Here is a 17247-nt window from a genome sequence, read left to right as displayed (position 1 = left end):
CCTCATGGATACAGGCCCTTAGGTCACATAGGCCATTACAGTTTAATTACTCTAAAGGCTCACCTTTTCCATCTGGCACTCTTTAACTCCGCCACTCTCTCTCCTCATTACTTCGATGTTCACGGGTGATTTACTGGCTGTGACAATTCTCTGAACTTTAGAGATATCCTGTAGAAAAAAAGAGAACATTTCAAGTTGGGGTTAAAAATAAAATGTGTAAATGGCTTGTTGATGCAGCAGTGTCTCTGGGGTTCTTGAAAAGTACACAGTTCTGACACAAATGTTCATAACTGTTTAATTTATACTCATTCATTTAAACTAATTCAGCTTATTTACTTGTAATAAATAAATTATGGCTGGGATGACTATTTCATAACAGGCAGCAGGAAGGGCAAAAGAACCAGAACTGACAAATTAAAAAGAGAATTATTAAAATACTAAGGCTTGGAGGTTAACCCAGTAATATTCAACCATCACATATCCAGTAAAAAGAGCAAAAAACTTTTCTTACTAATTCATATTTTTGCACAAATAGTTTTTAAGTTGGAATTACTGCAGTTAGAAGCCTCCACTCTCACCACCACACCGGCTGTTTCTGAAGTCTGGTTTACAAATGAGGCTTAAAATAAGTAAAACAATTCTCATCTAAAACTAACAGCTGCTGTGATTATGAATTTATATTATGCCAGTTATATTCAAATACATGTCTACAGCCATACTAGGGTTCTGTGTACTTAGGCTGATGTTAGCATTTAGCTAACATCAGCATGCTAACATGCTGACATGTATAATGTTTACCATGTTCACCATCTTGTAAGCATGCAAACATCTGCTCATAGCACTAAATATAAAGTATACTGTAGCCAAGGCTAAAGGAAATGGAATTAGTTTTGCATGCAAGGTTAACCAAATTGATTATAATTCATCCAGAAGAGAACAAACATAGATATCTCTACAAAATATCATGGCAATCCATCCAATAGTAACAGAAATATTTCAGTCTGGACGACATTGGTGGATCGACTGACAGACCAACATTGCCACCCATAGAGCCATGCTGCTAGCGTGCCTAAAAATGTATTCCCTTAATGTAAACTGTACATGATGTCCCTCCTAAGTCACATAATTGAGTTAGAAATGTTTGGTCAACTGTGTTTTTCCATATTATTAGACAATGCTATTAGTCAATACATTTTCCTTTATTTGTCACAAAGGGAATGAACATGCACATTTGTTACGTGTCTAGTTATCCAGGTACAATTATCTTTGATTTAGTGTGGTTCGGATCTGATTTTGTCTGCCAACTGACTTTAAGGTGCCAGATGTTGGACCTTCAAACCGGCATGCAACTGACGTCTATATAAACATATCCAGATTAGCTCTGAGTGAAAAGTAAGCATAATTCTGGGAGGTAGATTTAGGATTTACGACTATGAGAGCTGCATATGATCGACAATGAGGTTTCAGTGGCGTGACCTACTGCAAAAACAGCCAAGGCAACATCTAGATAGTGGGAGGAAAACAAGACGGACAGTCAGAGATGAAAAGGTTGTCTCTTGAGATAGTAGAGCAATCTATATCACTGCCACCTGAAATGATGTCTGTATGAGAAAACATGACTCTTGCAAGGTTGATGTACTTTGAATCCACAGATAAAGAAATGCTCTATTCTAGGGCCCAACAATTGTGAATAAAAACTAGATGTCAGAAGGTTTACATGGGAGGATTCAGTCAACTTCTTTTCCATCACCTACTAGAATTTGTCATTCGAATACTGATGAGTAAGGCTATGGCCACAACCTAACTGGAAACTTCTCTGCCAAGCTTTTTGACAGAGCCCTGAGTGTGTATGTACCTCTTATTGTCTCAATATAGTCTTAACATGGCTGGAAATAAAATTCATAGTCTGTTTTGCATAATATTTCTGAGCCATGGTAGCAACATTTTATCATTTATGCGCACTTGCTGGCATTAAGATATAATCATTTAGAATATAATTCAAACCACGACTTTATCAGAAATGTCCATGGTAAATAGGGTCATGGATGTATATAACTTGAGAATGACATAATTCAACCATGGGGTTTCCATTCGGATACAAGACATACAGTATTATACTGGAAACTTATACATCAGCACAATGACGCAGTGCCAGTGTTGTTGTGCTATCATCCTTTATAGTAGTTGAGGCTATTTACTGGAGAGAGGCATAATTGGCCCTTCCACTTATAAATGTCTGGGGCCTGGAAGGGGGGCCCGAAAGAGAGCACCTGGTTGCCGGGCATAGCCCGATAGAGTGGCCACATCTTCATCCCGCGGGCCCACCACTCACAGTAGAAACCACTGGGGTCGGGTACAATGCCAAATGGGTGGCAGTAAACGCAGGGGGCCTAGACAGACCAGACCCGGGCAGCAAAAGCTGGCTTTGGGGATGTGGAGTGCTATCAATTAGATCTGGTGGGGCTTACTTCTATGCACACTCGAGACTCTGGATCCTTACTTCTGGATAGGGGTTGGACTTCTTCTTCTTCTTGGATTCTTCTCTGGAGTTGCTCAAGGTGTGAGGCGCCGGGCTGGTGTGGGGATACTAACAAGCCCCCGGCTGAGCGCCTCTACGTTGGAGTTCACCCCGGTGGACAAGAGGGTCGCCTCCCTACGTCTACGATCTGTGGGGGGAGGGGACTCTGACTGTTGTTTGTGTCTATGCACCAAACAGCAGTACAGAATATTCTGCCTTCTTGGAGACCCTGATTGAAGTCCTGTATAGGGCTCCACTAGGGGACTCCATCGTTCTCCTGGGAGACTTCAACGCACATGTGGGCAATGATGGAGACACTTGGAGGGGCGTGATTGGGAGGAACGGCTTCCCCGATTTGAACCTGAGCGGTGTTTTGTTACTGGACTTCTATGCTAGTCATGGATTGTCCATAACGAACACCATGTCCGTACATAGGGATGCTCATAAGTGTACGTGGTACCAGAGCACCTTAGGCCAAAGGTCTATGATCAATCCTATCACCAGACTTGAGGCCGCATGTATTGGACACTCGGGTAAAGAGAGGGGCGGAGTTGTCAACTGATCACCATCTGGTGGTGAGTTGGGTTAGGTGGCGGGGGAAGCCACTGGACAGACCTGGTAAACCCAAACGTGTAGTATGGGTGAACTGGGAATGTCTGGAGGAGGCCCCTGTCTGAGAGACCTTCAACTCCCACCTCTGGCGGAGCTTCTCCGGCATTCCTGTCGAGGCGGGGGACATCGAACCAAAGTGGTTGGTGTTCAAAGCTTCTATTGCTGAAGCTGCGGCTGTGAGGTGTGGTCTTAAGGTCTTGGGCACCTCAAGGGAAGCCGTCCGACTGAAGAAGGAGGTCTTTCCGGGATATGTTATCCCGGGGGACTCCAGAGGCAGTTGCAGGGTACCGACAGGCCCGAAGAACTGCAGCCACAGCTGTGAGGGAAGCAAAACAGTGGGTGTGGGAGGAGTTCGGAGAAGTCATGGAGAAGGACTTTCAGACGGCACCCAGTCGTTTCTGGAAAACTGTCCGACACCTCAGGAGGGGGAAGCGGGGAACCATTCAAGCTGTGTACAGCGGGGATGGGACACTGCTGACCTTAACTGAGGAGGTAATAGGGCGGTGGAAGGAACACTTTGGGGAACTCCTGAACCCGACTAGACCAACAAACCCATCTGTGATAGAGGCAGGGCTGGAGTGTGAAGTGGGATCTGCATCAATTTCCTTGCGGGAGGTCACTGAGGTAGTCAAACAACACAACAGTGGAAAAGCCCCGGGGATTGATGAGATTCGCCCAGAAATGCTGAAGGCTCTGGGTGTGGAGGGGCTGTCTTGGTTGACACGCCTCTTCAACATTGCGTGGAAGTCAGGGACAGCACCGAAGGAGTGGCGTACTGGGGTGGTGGTTCCCCTATTTCAAAAGGGGGACCAGAGGGCATGTGCAAACTACAGAGGCATCACACTACTCAGCCTCCCTGGGAAAGTTTACTCTAAAGTGCTGGAAAGGAGGGTCCGGTTGATTGTCAAACCTTTGATTAAAGAGGAACAGTGCGGGTTCCGTCCTGGTCGTGGAAAAAGACCAACTCTTCACTCTCGCAGGTGTCCTGAAAGGGGCCTGGGGATGTGCCCATCCGATCTACATGTGTTTTGTGGATTTGAAGAAGGTATATGACCAGGTTCCCCAGGATATCCTGTGGGAAGTGCTGCGAGAGTATGGGGGGAGGGGGTCACTTCTCAGGGCCATCCAATCCCTGTATTTCCAAAGCGAGAGTTGTGTCCGGATTCTTGGTCGTAAGTCGGACTCGTTTCCAGTGGGTGTCGGCCTCTGCCAGGGCTGCACTTTTTCACCAATCCTGTTTGTGACTTTCATGGACAGGATATCAAGGCATAGTCGTGGGGGGGAGGGGTTGCAGTTTGGTGGGCTGAGGATTGCATCGTTGTTTTTTGTGGATGATATGGTCCTGATGGTATCATCGGCCTGTGACCTTCAGCACTCACTGGATCGGTACGCAGCATGTCAAGCAGCTGGGATGAGGATCAGCACCTCTAAATCGGAGGCCATGGTTCTCAGCAGGAAACCAGTGGATTGTCTACTCCAGGTAGGGAGTGAGTCCTTACCCCAAGTGAAGCAGTTAAAGTACCTCAGGGCTTCTTCTTTGCATCGAAAGGAGCCAGCTGAGATGGTTCGGGCATCTGGTGAGGATGCCTCCAGGGCGCCTCTCTCGAGAGGTTTTCCTGGCACATCCAGCTGGGAGGAGGCCACGGGGCAGACCGAGGACCAGGTGGAAAGATTATATCTCAACACTGGCCTTGGAATGCCTTGGGATCCCCCTGTCAGAGTTGGCCGATGTGGCCAGGGAAAGGGAAGTTTGGGGTCCTCTGCTGGACTTGCTACCCCCGCAACCGGATAAGCGGATGAAGATGACTGATGACCGACTTATAAATGTTCATTAACATCCATATCGACCGACTCCCTTTGCAAATTGTAATATATAATTCTTATTCAAAAATTAATGTATGATAGAAATGTTTGAAAATGTGGCATCAACAGATCTCAAGTGCAAAAATAAAGTTAGTGGATAGTCTTTTCCTGCAGGATCCCTGACCATTGTTTAAATCAGTCTCCAAACTACATTGCATGTGGTGGAGAATGTTTTCTGCTAAGGGCCCTGAGTACAGCAAGTACCTTCTGCTTGACCCTCTTGCATAGGGAATGTTGACATTATTTTGGGGCCGCTCAAGTTGTTACCCACAATGAGGTACAGACTACTCACTTCTCCAGCCATGGAATGGACAGCTACTTGCACTTGGAACAATCTAACTCTAACTGTACCGCTGATGTACAGGCCATTGGCTCATGTAGGCGTTGAGACAAAATCTCAACACTAGAAAGGCCAGCCTGTCAATTGAGAAGTTCTGAAATATCTCAACATGTACAATCGTTGCAGAAAATTTACATCTTTTACTTTTTTTCCATATCATACATGGGTATTTTTTTATTTCACTAAATACCTAATATTTGGACAGCCTTTTTAAAAAGCTTCCAGACACAATCATAATAATAATAATAATAATAATAATAATAATAATATAATTGAACAGTATAAAACCAAAAGTAATACAAGAAATGATGCTTGGATCAGATACTATACTGTATTTTCTTTCCTGCTGCCTACCACATATTTCTAGTAAGCACCAAACAGTAAAAGATAAACTGAGTTTGTACAGCAGATACTTCTCTAAAAGGAACTGTCTGTCTGCTGTAGCCAGTCTTCTGCAAAAGACTAGTACATAGTACCTTCCTTAACTGGGTCAAAAGTGGTCTCTTGAGAGCTTAAAGCAAGATGGTTGCAAGATGAACACAAGCAGTCTTAACCTGTCACTGTCAAACTATATTCTAACTTTGTCAGCAGAAACAACATCTTTTTAGGCAGGTTCAGTGAAATTGGCTTTACTTCTGGAAGTGACCACTTTTGGGTGAATATTTCTTGCATTATTTCTTGTCTTTTGACAACATCCGTCAAAATCTGCAGAATTTTACAGTATAGCAATGGAAGAACAAAGGCACTTAATAAGCTCTTCTGTCTCCATGAGGTCTCCGGTGGAAACTGGATGAAGTTTCCTTAACTGAGAACATTTATTATCAGTTGTGTTTAATTGAAGATAATGGGTTTGCCTTCTTAAAATACAAACATTTTTATTTTTCTGCCAAACTGTAAAGTTTTAATATCTAAGAAGAATCTAATTAAAAAGAGCTTTATCACCATTACTTAAGCAGACATCTTAGTTAGGTTTCTCATATTTTTCCATGACGCAAATGTTATTCTTCTGTCCAAATTCAGCTGATAAATATCTTCAAGCTACTCTTTTTCTGCATTGTCAACCACCTACTATCTCCTCCCTGCGTGGCAGAGATGAATATCCCATCGATTTATATAGACAAGGAAACAATCATAAAAGTAAATAGTAAATGCTGAGAGCAGGGCAATGAAATGCCTGATTTCTCCTCCGGCACAGTGCTCCGAGCATCTAAGACATCATCTCCCATTACTCTGATGAAAATTGCATGCTATCGGACCACAAGACTTGGCTCTTTCCCTGAGACTGTTAAATATGAAGCAACTTCCACTTCAATCTTGCTGATCTCTGCATCCTCGCACTAATGAATCTTTCACCAGCAAGAAGAGCTTTGTGTGTGTGTGGGTCTGTGTGTGCATGTGTGTGTGTGTGTGTGAGAGTCAAGGTCTGGAGGAGTCTTATCTGTAGCGTCTAACAGAGCTTAAGGCCCATTATGTTCACTCAAACTACGAGCGTGAAGCTCAAAGTGGTGTCAGTGAGTGCTTGAACAAACATTCTTGCACTTACCCACTTTGGATTTCAAAAACACAAAGCGGATTTTAGTCAAAGTGTGCTCCAGAAACTCAAATGTATGTTTTATTACTGAGTTAGTGGATAAAGGCTTCCTCCATATGTTAGAAGCTTTGGAGCATTCTTTTTCTTTCTACATTATAGCGCCATCATACCCTGCTGTGTGCAAAATAATTGCCTTTTGATTACCAACAATAATTAGCATATGATTAGCCATGCATTTTCAGAAATATTATCATGTCTAACTGAATGCATTCAGCTACAATTCACTTAGACTAATATGTCAGGTTCAAAACCATACAACAGAAATTAGGATAAAGGATGTAATAATAACACTTCTGAGCATTTTCATGCTGTTAATGAGCATAATGAGGAACACCACATGGCCATCAAAGAGCCAAGTTCTTGACATTTGCCTCTCTGTTAGTGGATTGTTACCTAACTTCTTAGCTGTGGGCTGTCTGGCTCTTTTGTGCACAGTAAGTGCTATGGTGTGTTGTTTTTTACTACTTAATTTGAGATAAATTTGGCACTGATTTAAATGAGATTTGACCCACCTCCACATGCACAGGCAGAGTGGACAGATGGAGCACCCCAGTAATCTTTACAGTGAGGGCGCCCTCAGATTTATCAGACAGCCCGTCAAAGTGTACAGCGGCTACAGGAGATAATGGCGCTAACAACTGCTCACAAGTGGAGTGCTGCTATTTGTATGCTAATGAAGTGGGAAGTATAAACTTCATTAGCATAGAAAAATCAACCCACACTTACCTTTATTTTTCCTTTACTTGTCTTTTCTTTTGTGAGATGCTTATTTTTCCCATGTGTTTGCATTTATTTGGCCCACAGTAATGGAAGGAGGAAATACACACTTTTATAATGGGATCATTCTGTTTTGCTGCAGTGACCAGAGTTTAAATGTGGACTGAATGTATCATTGACAGAATATGTTTTCTGTGATGCCACAGTAAAGGGACAGTGGCAACACTGGTGGGGATGATAAGAAATAAAGAAAACAAAAAAAAAAAATCCCCTAAGTGGCATGTCAAATCTCTTCAGCACCCACGAAAGAGACGCAGAGTAAATTGTGACTGCTTCGAGGAGAGAAAAGCCTCTTAAAGACAGAATTGCTCACCAGGATCATGGTAGATAAGGCACTGCGGTGCTGTGGCCGACTTGATGATTTCAAAGTGACTGCAGTGACTGCTTTTCAGAAATCAGAACAAACCCAATCTCTGATTGAGGTTGACATGTCTGCTTGGTAGGGGGGGAAATAAAGAAACAAAAATGATGTGTATATTCTGATGCATTTCAGTTGCATTTTTTTGGTGTATAAAGTCACATAAAAATGTTGTTCTGAATCAGTCAGAATTGGTATTTTTTGAAGACAAAAAGGTATCGACTGGGTAAACACTTGACATTAGTCCTGAAATGTCAGTGTGTTCCACTAGCAAAACAAAAGCAATATCTACACTGAAGACATAATCCTATTTTTACAATGAATCCTCTTGGCAGTCACTTTTTCTTTTACTCCTATAAGGGATTAAATCCCGAGCCCTTAGTTGAGTCTACTGTGACCTTGACTTTGAGAGGCTCCAAACAAAGACTGTGTCACACTGAGTTAATATTTTCATAGAGAACAAATTTTAAGTTTAATATACCAAGACTCCCATAGTGCCATCAAATAATTTGGCTTTACTTCCAAAGCTATCACACCATATATAAGACTGACATAAATTACTTAGAATGGTGCTCGATTTAGACATGTTATTATTCTGAACAACCTCTGGAATCGTGTTTGCCCAACTGTTATATTTGGTAGTAATTATTTCCTGGGCTATTTCTCTCTGGAGAGTGATACTCGGGGAATCAGATTGACAAATAGCCACTTGAAAAGGAGGTAATAATCGGCTAACACTTAAATTCATATCGCAGACAGTGCATTATGTGCGCTCTGATGCGCGGTGAGGTGAATATTTTGGCAGTTATATTCCTGATGTCACCACGCTAGGAGTTACAGTGTGAAATGAATTTCAATTTGAAAGTGTTTACAGAGAGAGGAGAGGGGAAAAAAACAGCAGCCTGCTTTATCTTATCTGAAAAGTCAGAGCGAAAATTATACTCCACCATTACAGAGGCAAATCCCAAATCCAACTTGCTTCCCATTTTCAATTTACAAAACAAACGTATATTATTTTCACCCTAAGACATTGTAACTCCTGTGTTTAAACTGGGGTCACTGAAAATTGACCAGATATTGCAAGGCAAAATCAGCACAGACACTTTGACATGTAAGAGCAGAAAAAAAAAACCACAGGTGTAATTAATAAGATTAATAAGGGCTGCACTCACATTTAGCTGTACTTGTTCCAGGGCAATGCTATTTTGCATGGTGGCTCTCTGACATGGCCTACTGATACACTTAAATAGAACAGAGCCATTGTTATTGGTATTAATTACACCTGTGCTTTTCCTGCTATGACAAGTCAAAATGTCTGTTGTGAAAATGGCCTGTTGGGCATTCTTCTGCTAATATCAAAGAGTTCTAAACATGCATCCTGCATTATTCATTCAAGGCCAATGTGAATGGCACTGCCTTGGACAAAAATAAAAGTTCCAACCCTGCAATCAACCATGATTACCACAATCAATGGCACAAAATGTGTTTCTCTGAATATTTTAATTACAGCTGCTGTAAATTTTCACTGCTAACATTTTTATTACTTTGTTAGACAACATGAATGTTTGTTCAGCTATAATTGTAGCAGTGAATTTAGTTTGAGGCACAGTTTAAACAGTAACGCAAGTTGAAAATGTATGGTGACATTTAAAAAAAAGACTTATTCCTGATTAAAAGCCAAACTGAACTATAGCTGTTTTTGTTTGATTCTATAATATCAATAACTGATTCCACATACATATCCAAAAATAAATCAAAGACTGAGCTTTTATACTTGCCCTCAAAAAATAATTCTCGCACATTTTCAGGTTGTAAAGTCGTTTGGTTATGTAATGTTTGGTGTGTGAATTTTTGGCAAATTTCAACTTCTACATTGACAAAGTGATAAAAAAGAAAAACTAAACCTAATTATGAAATGAAATAAGCAGGTCATGATTTTGTTATCACAAATGCCTGAGAAAATGACTAAAAGAATGAACTGTTTTTAAATGTTCCTATTTATTATTATTTATTCATTTTTTTGAGTGCCACCTTGATTAATTTTTTACCAAAGCTAATTATTTGCTTATCATGTGTGAGGTTACAAGAGAGAGAAAAGAGAGGTATTTTGACCTTTTGATGAATAAAGTAAAGTCGAGATGTAAGACTGTTTTTAAACTGTCAAAGCATTTCAGAAAACAAAAAGCATTCACAAAACCTTTTTACAATGTGACAACAATATGAACAATTCAAATTGTATTGTATTGCCCTTTTTGTGACATGTTACAGGTTATGTCTGAGAGCGTTCTTTGAAGGACAGCAGGACCTCATCTACAGTAAATATAAGGTAGACTGAGCATATCACTCCACTGATTCATTAAAAATAAAAAGGCTGGATTTTTGCAACAACCCAGGCCTTCTCTTAGATAAACATTAAATCAGATGGAACTGAGTAGAATACTGAATTACCTTGGCATGTGGTTGCTGAAAGGTGACTCTGGAGCTGTTGATGAGTGATGAGTATCTGAACAAGTGGGTGGGGGAGGTGGGAAATCTGTGACTGCTGCTGGGCTGGTTGTGCAGGACAGCTGAGAAGCAGATGTGAACTGTGTCCTTCAGCGCCTTCATCTGAGACTCCTGTCCCCAAACAAGATTACACACAAAAGAAGATTTTTGAATCCTTCCATCCCTCCTTGCATTCATCCACATGATACATTTACTTAAGCATTAAAGCCATGGGAGGCCATGCTTTAAAGTGACTTTACAACAGCTAGGAGGCATCGTTAAGCGAGACATGAAGCGGAACTCACCAGGGTAATAAAAAAGAAGGAATGTTCAAAAGATCATTTACTTTTAATCAATAATAATAATGGACAGAATGATTGGTTTAATTACTTTACAACAGCCTCTGATGTCAATTCTCCTGAGCTGAGCACCGGAATTACCTGTTCTCCTAATCAGCACTTTTCTCCCCATGTATTTTAAACTCATCTAACTTGCCCCCAGTGACAGTGTGTCAATAACCACATATACAAATAACAATATACCTCATTAATTAAACTTTCTGCATGTGCTCAACCTGCTAAAGCTGAATAGTTTGAAAATATGTCCTCAGTAACAGTGGTGTGCACAATCTTTCAATTGTTGAAAAACGCGTGTTAATGTGCCCTCTTGGGAGCCAAACGTGTGCTAAAGTGCCCTCAAGTGCCCTCTTGGGAGCCAAAATGCGTGCTTAAGTGCCCTCTTGGGAGCCAAAACGCATGCTAAAGTGCTCCCTTGGGAGCCAAAATGCGTGCTAAAGTGCCCTCAAGTGCCCTCTTGGGAGCCAAAACTCGCTAAAGTGTCCTATTGGGAGGCAAAAACGTGTGCTAAAGTGCCCTCCTGGTTGGCAAAATACACTAAATTGCCCTCTTGGGTGGAGGGTTAGAGTTAGGGTTAGGCTAAAATATGTCATATGAGAGAGACTATATTAGTTCAAAGTTATACAACCTACAATACCTTCACAATTACATCAGGAAAATGAAATACAATCATTAATAATTTTATGTTATTTACCTTATCCAGTGCAGTCTTCTCCAATTCTTCCTTGGCTATAGTTAACTTGTGCTCCAAGTCCATTAGCTGCTGCCCCTGTAAAAAGACATGACTTTTGAATCAGCTGAATCCTCTTTATTCTGTGCAAACAAAGCATTTCTCCATCCCCACCTCGTCTCTCCAGCGCTATCAATAACACAAATCTATAGCACAAAGGATTGAGACTCCTCTTTATTATTCTGCCAACCATCACTTTTGTCCTGACTTTCTAAAATCTGAATTATGACACCTCCTTAGCACTCAGTGGATCTCTTGTGTCTTTAGGCAGGAGAGTATTGGGAACTCATAAACCTCCATAATCATAGCTGCATTATATTGATAAATTCTTAGTTTGATTTTAGTACTAAAATGCTTTGGTGAATAATACACATAAAAGTATAGAATCCAGAGGGTTTAGGGAATCAGATAAGCATGAGTTCATTCAAAATCACATCACATTGGCCCTTTAGAGAGAAGAAAGGTTTAATCTTGAAAGTTATAAGAGTAGACCCCTGAAACCATCAAACCCCTTAATGAGCATCATTGCTAGATTTTAATCCCTGAGCTAAACAACACACAGAAAAAGTCTTGTTTTTCCCCCTAGTAAATGAGCCAATCTAACTCCATATGAGGATCAACAGAGTTCCCACTGAGGAGTCTTTTATTATTGATAAATTCATCAGTAAGAAGGAAAAAGAAACTACTATAAGGACAATTTGCATAGCGTCTGTGTAAAAACTGGCCTTGGTGATGAACTTTTATTAGGTGTTTTTTAATGGCCTCTCAACATGATAAACTGCATGGGCTCATGTTCTGAAACACCCAAGGTCAGCTAACCCAACAAACATCATCCGCAACCTCTGGGAAAACTGTATGAAATTTCAGAGATGGGTGATGAGGTTGATTGATGGTTTTTGGTGAGTTTTATAGACTTATGTAGTACCTCAGTGAGTTTTGTGACACAGTGGGGACACTTGCCATGTTTGCAGATTTCATCTCATTTTCATCTCGATTTTTGCCAGCAAAGGAGTAATTTTAGTGATGAACATGTCTGTCACTTCTAACACTCAACAGGGCAGCTGAAATTATGTTTAAATTTTCCCTGAAAGATGAGTTACGTGGTGGCAGTCAAGGACAGGGCAACATTCACCACTATTGGTTTTCAGAAGAAGCCAGAGAATCTGATCTGTCTCTGAGAAGGTCTTCTTTCATTTACAGGAAGTTTTCAGAGAATTGCAATTTGTAGCTGTTGGGCTGTGCTCAAGAGGGAATCCAAAAGTAATAACGTTTGAGGAACAGTTCTTAAATCATCGACACAAAGGTTTGTTTATATCTTTGTGGCAAATGGCAAATGAACCGCGAAAAAGTATATTCACTGATATGTGTTTGAATTATTTTCAAATAGGATACTGAAGGGTACTTATGAAAAAACTGTCCAATTACAAAGGGACTGGCAACATATTATTGGATATTTTCCATTAAATTACTGGCAGTGGACATTGTATTATGATGTTACAAATGGCCAAAAGAACGAATTTAGCGAAACAACACCAAGTGTATTACTACTGGATAATCATGAGTCCAGGCTGGCTTGGCTCACAAGCACACAGAAAAAAATGCAGCCTACTCTTAGTTTGTCTTCTAAATGATCAGAAGACTGTTTGTCCGTGTGTTTGTAAGTGCATGCATGCGGCTGTGTAGCATTACAGTAGAGGGCCATTACATCCATTACACAGAACATCATCAGCGCATAGTCCTCTGAGGACTGCGGGCGCATGGCCACTGACCCAGAAATGCTGACTTTCAGGGTTAGTGCCTCCAAGACTAAAGCTCCATATTTTTGTGCTGAGTCCATTATAGAGGTGAGGGGTCAGTGGGGTACTAGCCACTCTGCTAGACGAGGCATGCAACTACATCTAGCTGTCATTTTTCTTTTCTTTTCTAAACTGGAGGAGAAACAGCTCTAGGGGTGCATTAAAAGTGGACTGATGGAGAGAAGAAGATGTGAAGGCTTGAATATGGCTGCCAAAAATATTGTCTCATAGGGAAACGCAGGGAAGGCACCATCAGTTCCTCAGAAGGCTTTAATGTTGTGGCTGAGCAAGCAAAGGGGAACCTGTCTGTGTGTAGTGTTTACAGCTAAGTATGGGGGCTGCATGGTTTGGATTCACAGAGCTGTGTCTCTTTTTAAGTTGTCCTTCAAATCTGAGGACTATTGATGGGAAATTATCCAGTGAAGACAACACTGACAATACTGGCTTCTTTTCTAGTACCGTAGGTGCAATATGTGCTCATTTTGTGAATTATTGCATTTTGTCAAAACAGCAGTTTGTTTTTATGGTTTCACAATTCTTTTCAGCTCTAAGACCGAATTGTTCCCAAGATAAAATAATTAGGTTTTGAGGTTTCTTTATTTTGTTCTGTCTCCAATCTTGTCAAGTTGTTTAGTTTTTGTGTACTCTGACTCTGTGCTGGAAAATGCAGTTTGATGTGGTACAACAGCCGTCATAACCAATTCAATTGCCTCCCGGTCAAGGTGCCTTGACTGACATCCCCCCTGTGAGGCTGATGACATTTCCGTATCTTGAGTGACTCTTCTCTACTTCCTGCTCCCTCGTCCCCCACTGTGCTTTTGATCACAGCATATGTGGAATACATATGAGTTTTCAGGAATAGCCAGAGGGCTCAGGGCGGGTCAGAGGGACATGATGCATTTCTTGCTGACCTTTATATCAGGAAGAAAAAGCAGACTGTGTCATCTCCCAAAGATGACTGTTTTACAAGACAAAGAGATGATCAAATTAGCCTTCTGCACATCACCAAAGACCATAATGTTTTAAAGGTCCACATGAAATGTTTGGTGACATTGAGCAATAAGGTTGTGTTGTGTGAGTGACTGATGCAATTTAGAGACAACGATTTACGAGCAGTGACACCAAGCAAACAAGTCAATGCATCCATCATTCACAGGCTAGAAATAGAACAAGGAACAGGACTTTCAGGGACAATATATTCAGGGGTTCAGCTAGAAGCACAAAATTCTCTGTCTATGAGGATTAAGTCCATTTTATTCATCTATGTCTGACACAGCTTTAGGAATGATGGGTCTGAAGGATCAGAACATACATTTAAGAAATGGCATTAGAAGGCATTGTGGCGGAAATGTCAACTGACATTTTAACACTGCAAACAAGGCCTGAAAGGTCAGTCCGTGTACCAGTAAATGCCAATAAATATTATGTAAGCGCTCAGATCTAAGAACATTTAGTTCCTGCAATACAAGGGGCAGTGGAGTATGTAAGGGTGGGTAACAATACAGAACAGTTTCTTGTTTGCCACAGTTTTTATAGTGCTTTCACAGGAAGTATGTGAGGAGGAGACACATTTCAGATGCCCTGTAATATATGCTACCCACCGAATTGTAGCAACACATGGTGTCATCTATAATTTGTTTCTTGAAAACTCCCATATATGATTTAATGCATAATCTGTATCAACTTCATCCACTGCTGTCCACATCATTTATCCACATGCACCCCATGATTGAAAAGGATGGGATTGATCTTTCAGAGGAGAAAATAGAGGACAGGATTTATAGGTATGTTGAATAAGGGCTGGTCAATTGACTCTGCAGGCTGTTGACTGGGAGGGACTTTGTAATTGCAGACTGAATTAATTGGAGTACCTCCTGTGATGGGATCATCCTTTGAAGGTGGCCTGAAGTACCTGTTTACCCCTGGTCTGGAGCTACAATAAAGCCACCCCCCTTCAGTTTGAACTTACCTTAAAAATTAAATCCTTTTTCCCGTACCGCAGTTCTTTCAGTTGAGCCTGGATTTTTTTGGACTGCAAGGGAAAGATAAGGAAATAAGTGTTAGCTTATTCAAATAGCGAAATTGGTTTTAGATCACGTAGCAGGATTCTGCCAGCTGCAGCAGAAGACTCCTTTGTGAGTGTTCCCTGGGCAAAGCTCTGGCTTAAAGGAAGGCTCTACTGAGAGGAAGAAAATATCAAATCTCCCCTTCACTGAACTGCATAGTCCACACAATGATGCAGTCATGCACTGGCTTCTTGCCCACTGTCTAAACCTGAATTCTCCCTCCCACTACACACATCACCGCCACCATCACCACACACATGCAGGTTCCTAGGTTTCAACGGGCTTTTGCCTGTCATCAGTAAGCATCGCACACACAAACAGAGCAGATCTTTACTGCCGCCCCCAAACAGACACAGTGACCAGCTCTGCCTGACATTCACTCTGCTGCTCCACATCAGTGGGCACATGGAACACAGAGGCTGTCTCCTAGATAGCTTGATACACAGCCATCCTCAAAGCTGTTCATGATGTGAGCATGAACACTGAAAGCCTCCACACGGGACTCTGCAGCAGTTCAGAGGCTTTCTTTCTGTGTCTTCAGCGAGGCTAGATGATGTTTTCATAGAGTTTTTATACTGTGGGTACTGTAAGGCCTTGCAAGACTGTAACTGTGATTAATTGGTATGCAAATGAAACTGCCTTGATTCATCTTGAACCCCAGCAAAGTTTAATCTTAAAAGAATAGATCGAGAGGTCAGTGCATCATATTTCAGTCATTATGTAGGTTTATTGGAGCTCATATGACAGAATATTATAACGCTATAATAATATTTTTTAATATTTCAACGCATCTACTATATATCTCTTTTTTCAACTTATCTATCTATCTATCTATCTATCTATCTATCTATCTATCTATCTATCTATCTATCTATCTATCTATCTATCTATCTATCTATCTATCTATCTATCTACTTCCCTGTATCTATCTGTAAGTCAGTTTCCAGTGCTTGTTTGCGCATAAAAAACTCTGAAAATAAGACTAAATATCACAAAAAATGTTTATGGTTGGATGAGATGGAAAAGCTGGTGTATTGATAAAAACAAAATGCGACAAAGTGTAATGCAATACAGCAAACAGCATACTGCAGTCAGCCACCATAGGGCAATCAAGATGTTTTGGATTTACTTTTGGAGAGCTATCATGTCGTCGTCCCTATATATGTTGATGTTATATATGTTCATTTTAAAGGTACCATATCATGGCTGACAGAAGGAGGTTCACAATTGTACTTTTAACAAGCTTAAGGTACAGGCAAATTTTACAGTTAATCAGTGATCGCAAAATCTTGATTCAAATAGAGAGTTGGGTTTATTTAAATAATATAATAATAGGCTACTAGTAAATTTCCATTAAATTCTAGGTCTGTGTAGCCTGGGAATAATTTCATGAGCAAAGAACTAGGACAGCACTTCCATTCAACTTTTAAAATTTTGCAGCACGGACATTTCAGGCAAGACACCCTTTTTCAGCATGTATTGGCAAGTTCACAATGGATCTATTTGAGTAATTTTGTTCATTTAATCAAGTCAGTATAGCAGGATGAAAATGCTTCCACTAGCATTACCATTACTTCTAATTGTATTTTATTTAAGTATGATCACTGTTTTATTGTCTTTTTTCTCATTCTTTGCATTCCACCATGGGGACTCGTTTTCCTGTTATTTAACTTTATTTTTGTGTGGGGCCCTCCCTCATGGAGCCCTTGCCGAGCTGGTGAGTGCAACCCGTTTTTTCCCCTGGAGTCTGCTGTGG

The 17247-nt window shown here is 41.0% G+C and overlaps 1 protein-coding gene across 2 annotated transcripts in view; it reads right to left on the bottom strand.

The window, feature by feature from the left end:
* The window catches only part of luzp2 (leucine zipper protein 2), a 145280-nt gene that overhangs the window by 11241 nt on the left and 116792 nt on the right, over window positions 1-17247 (bottom strand). For both annotated transcript variants that reach the window (XM_051378945.1, XM_051378944.1), the window contains exons 7-10: window positions 15395-15457; window positions 11594-11668; window positions 10508-10675; window positions 64-168 (exon numbers count right to left, since the gene is read on the bottom strand). In XM_051378945.1, the coding sequence (XP_051234905.1) occupies window positions 64-168; window positions 10508-10675; window positions 11594-11668; window positions 15395-15457 (411 nt within the window). The remainder of the gene's footprint in view (window positions 1-63; window positions 169-10507; window positions 10676-11593; window positions 11669-15394; window positions 15458-17247) is intronic.

This window comes from Dicentrarchus labrax, unplaced genomic scaffold (genome assembly GCF_905237075.1).
Source record: "Dicentrarchus labrax unplaced genomic scaffold, dlabrax2021, whole genome shotgun sequence".
Lineage (NCBI taxonomy): Eukaryota > Metazoa > Chordata > Actinopteri > Moronidae > Dicentrarchus > Dicentrarchus labrax.
Note: the sequence above shows the minus strand (reverse complement) of the source record. Positions and strands in the feature narration are given on the sequence as shown.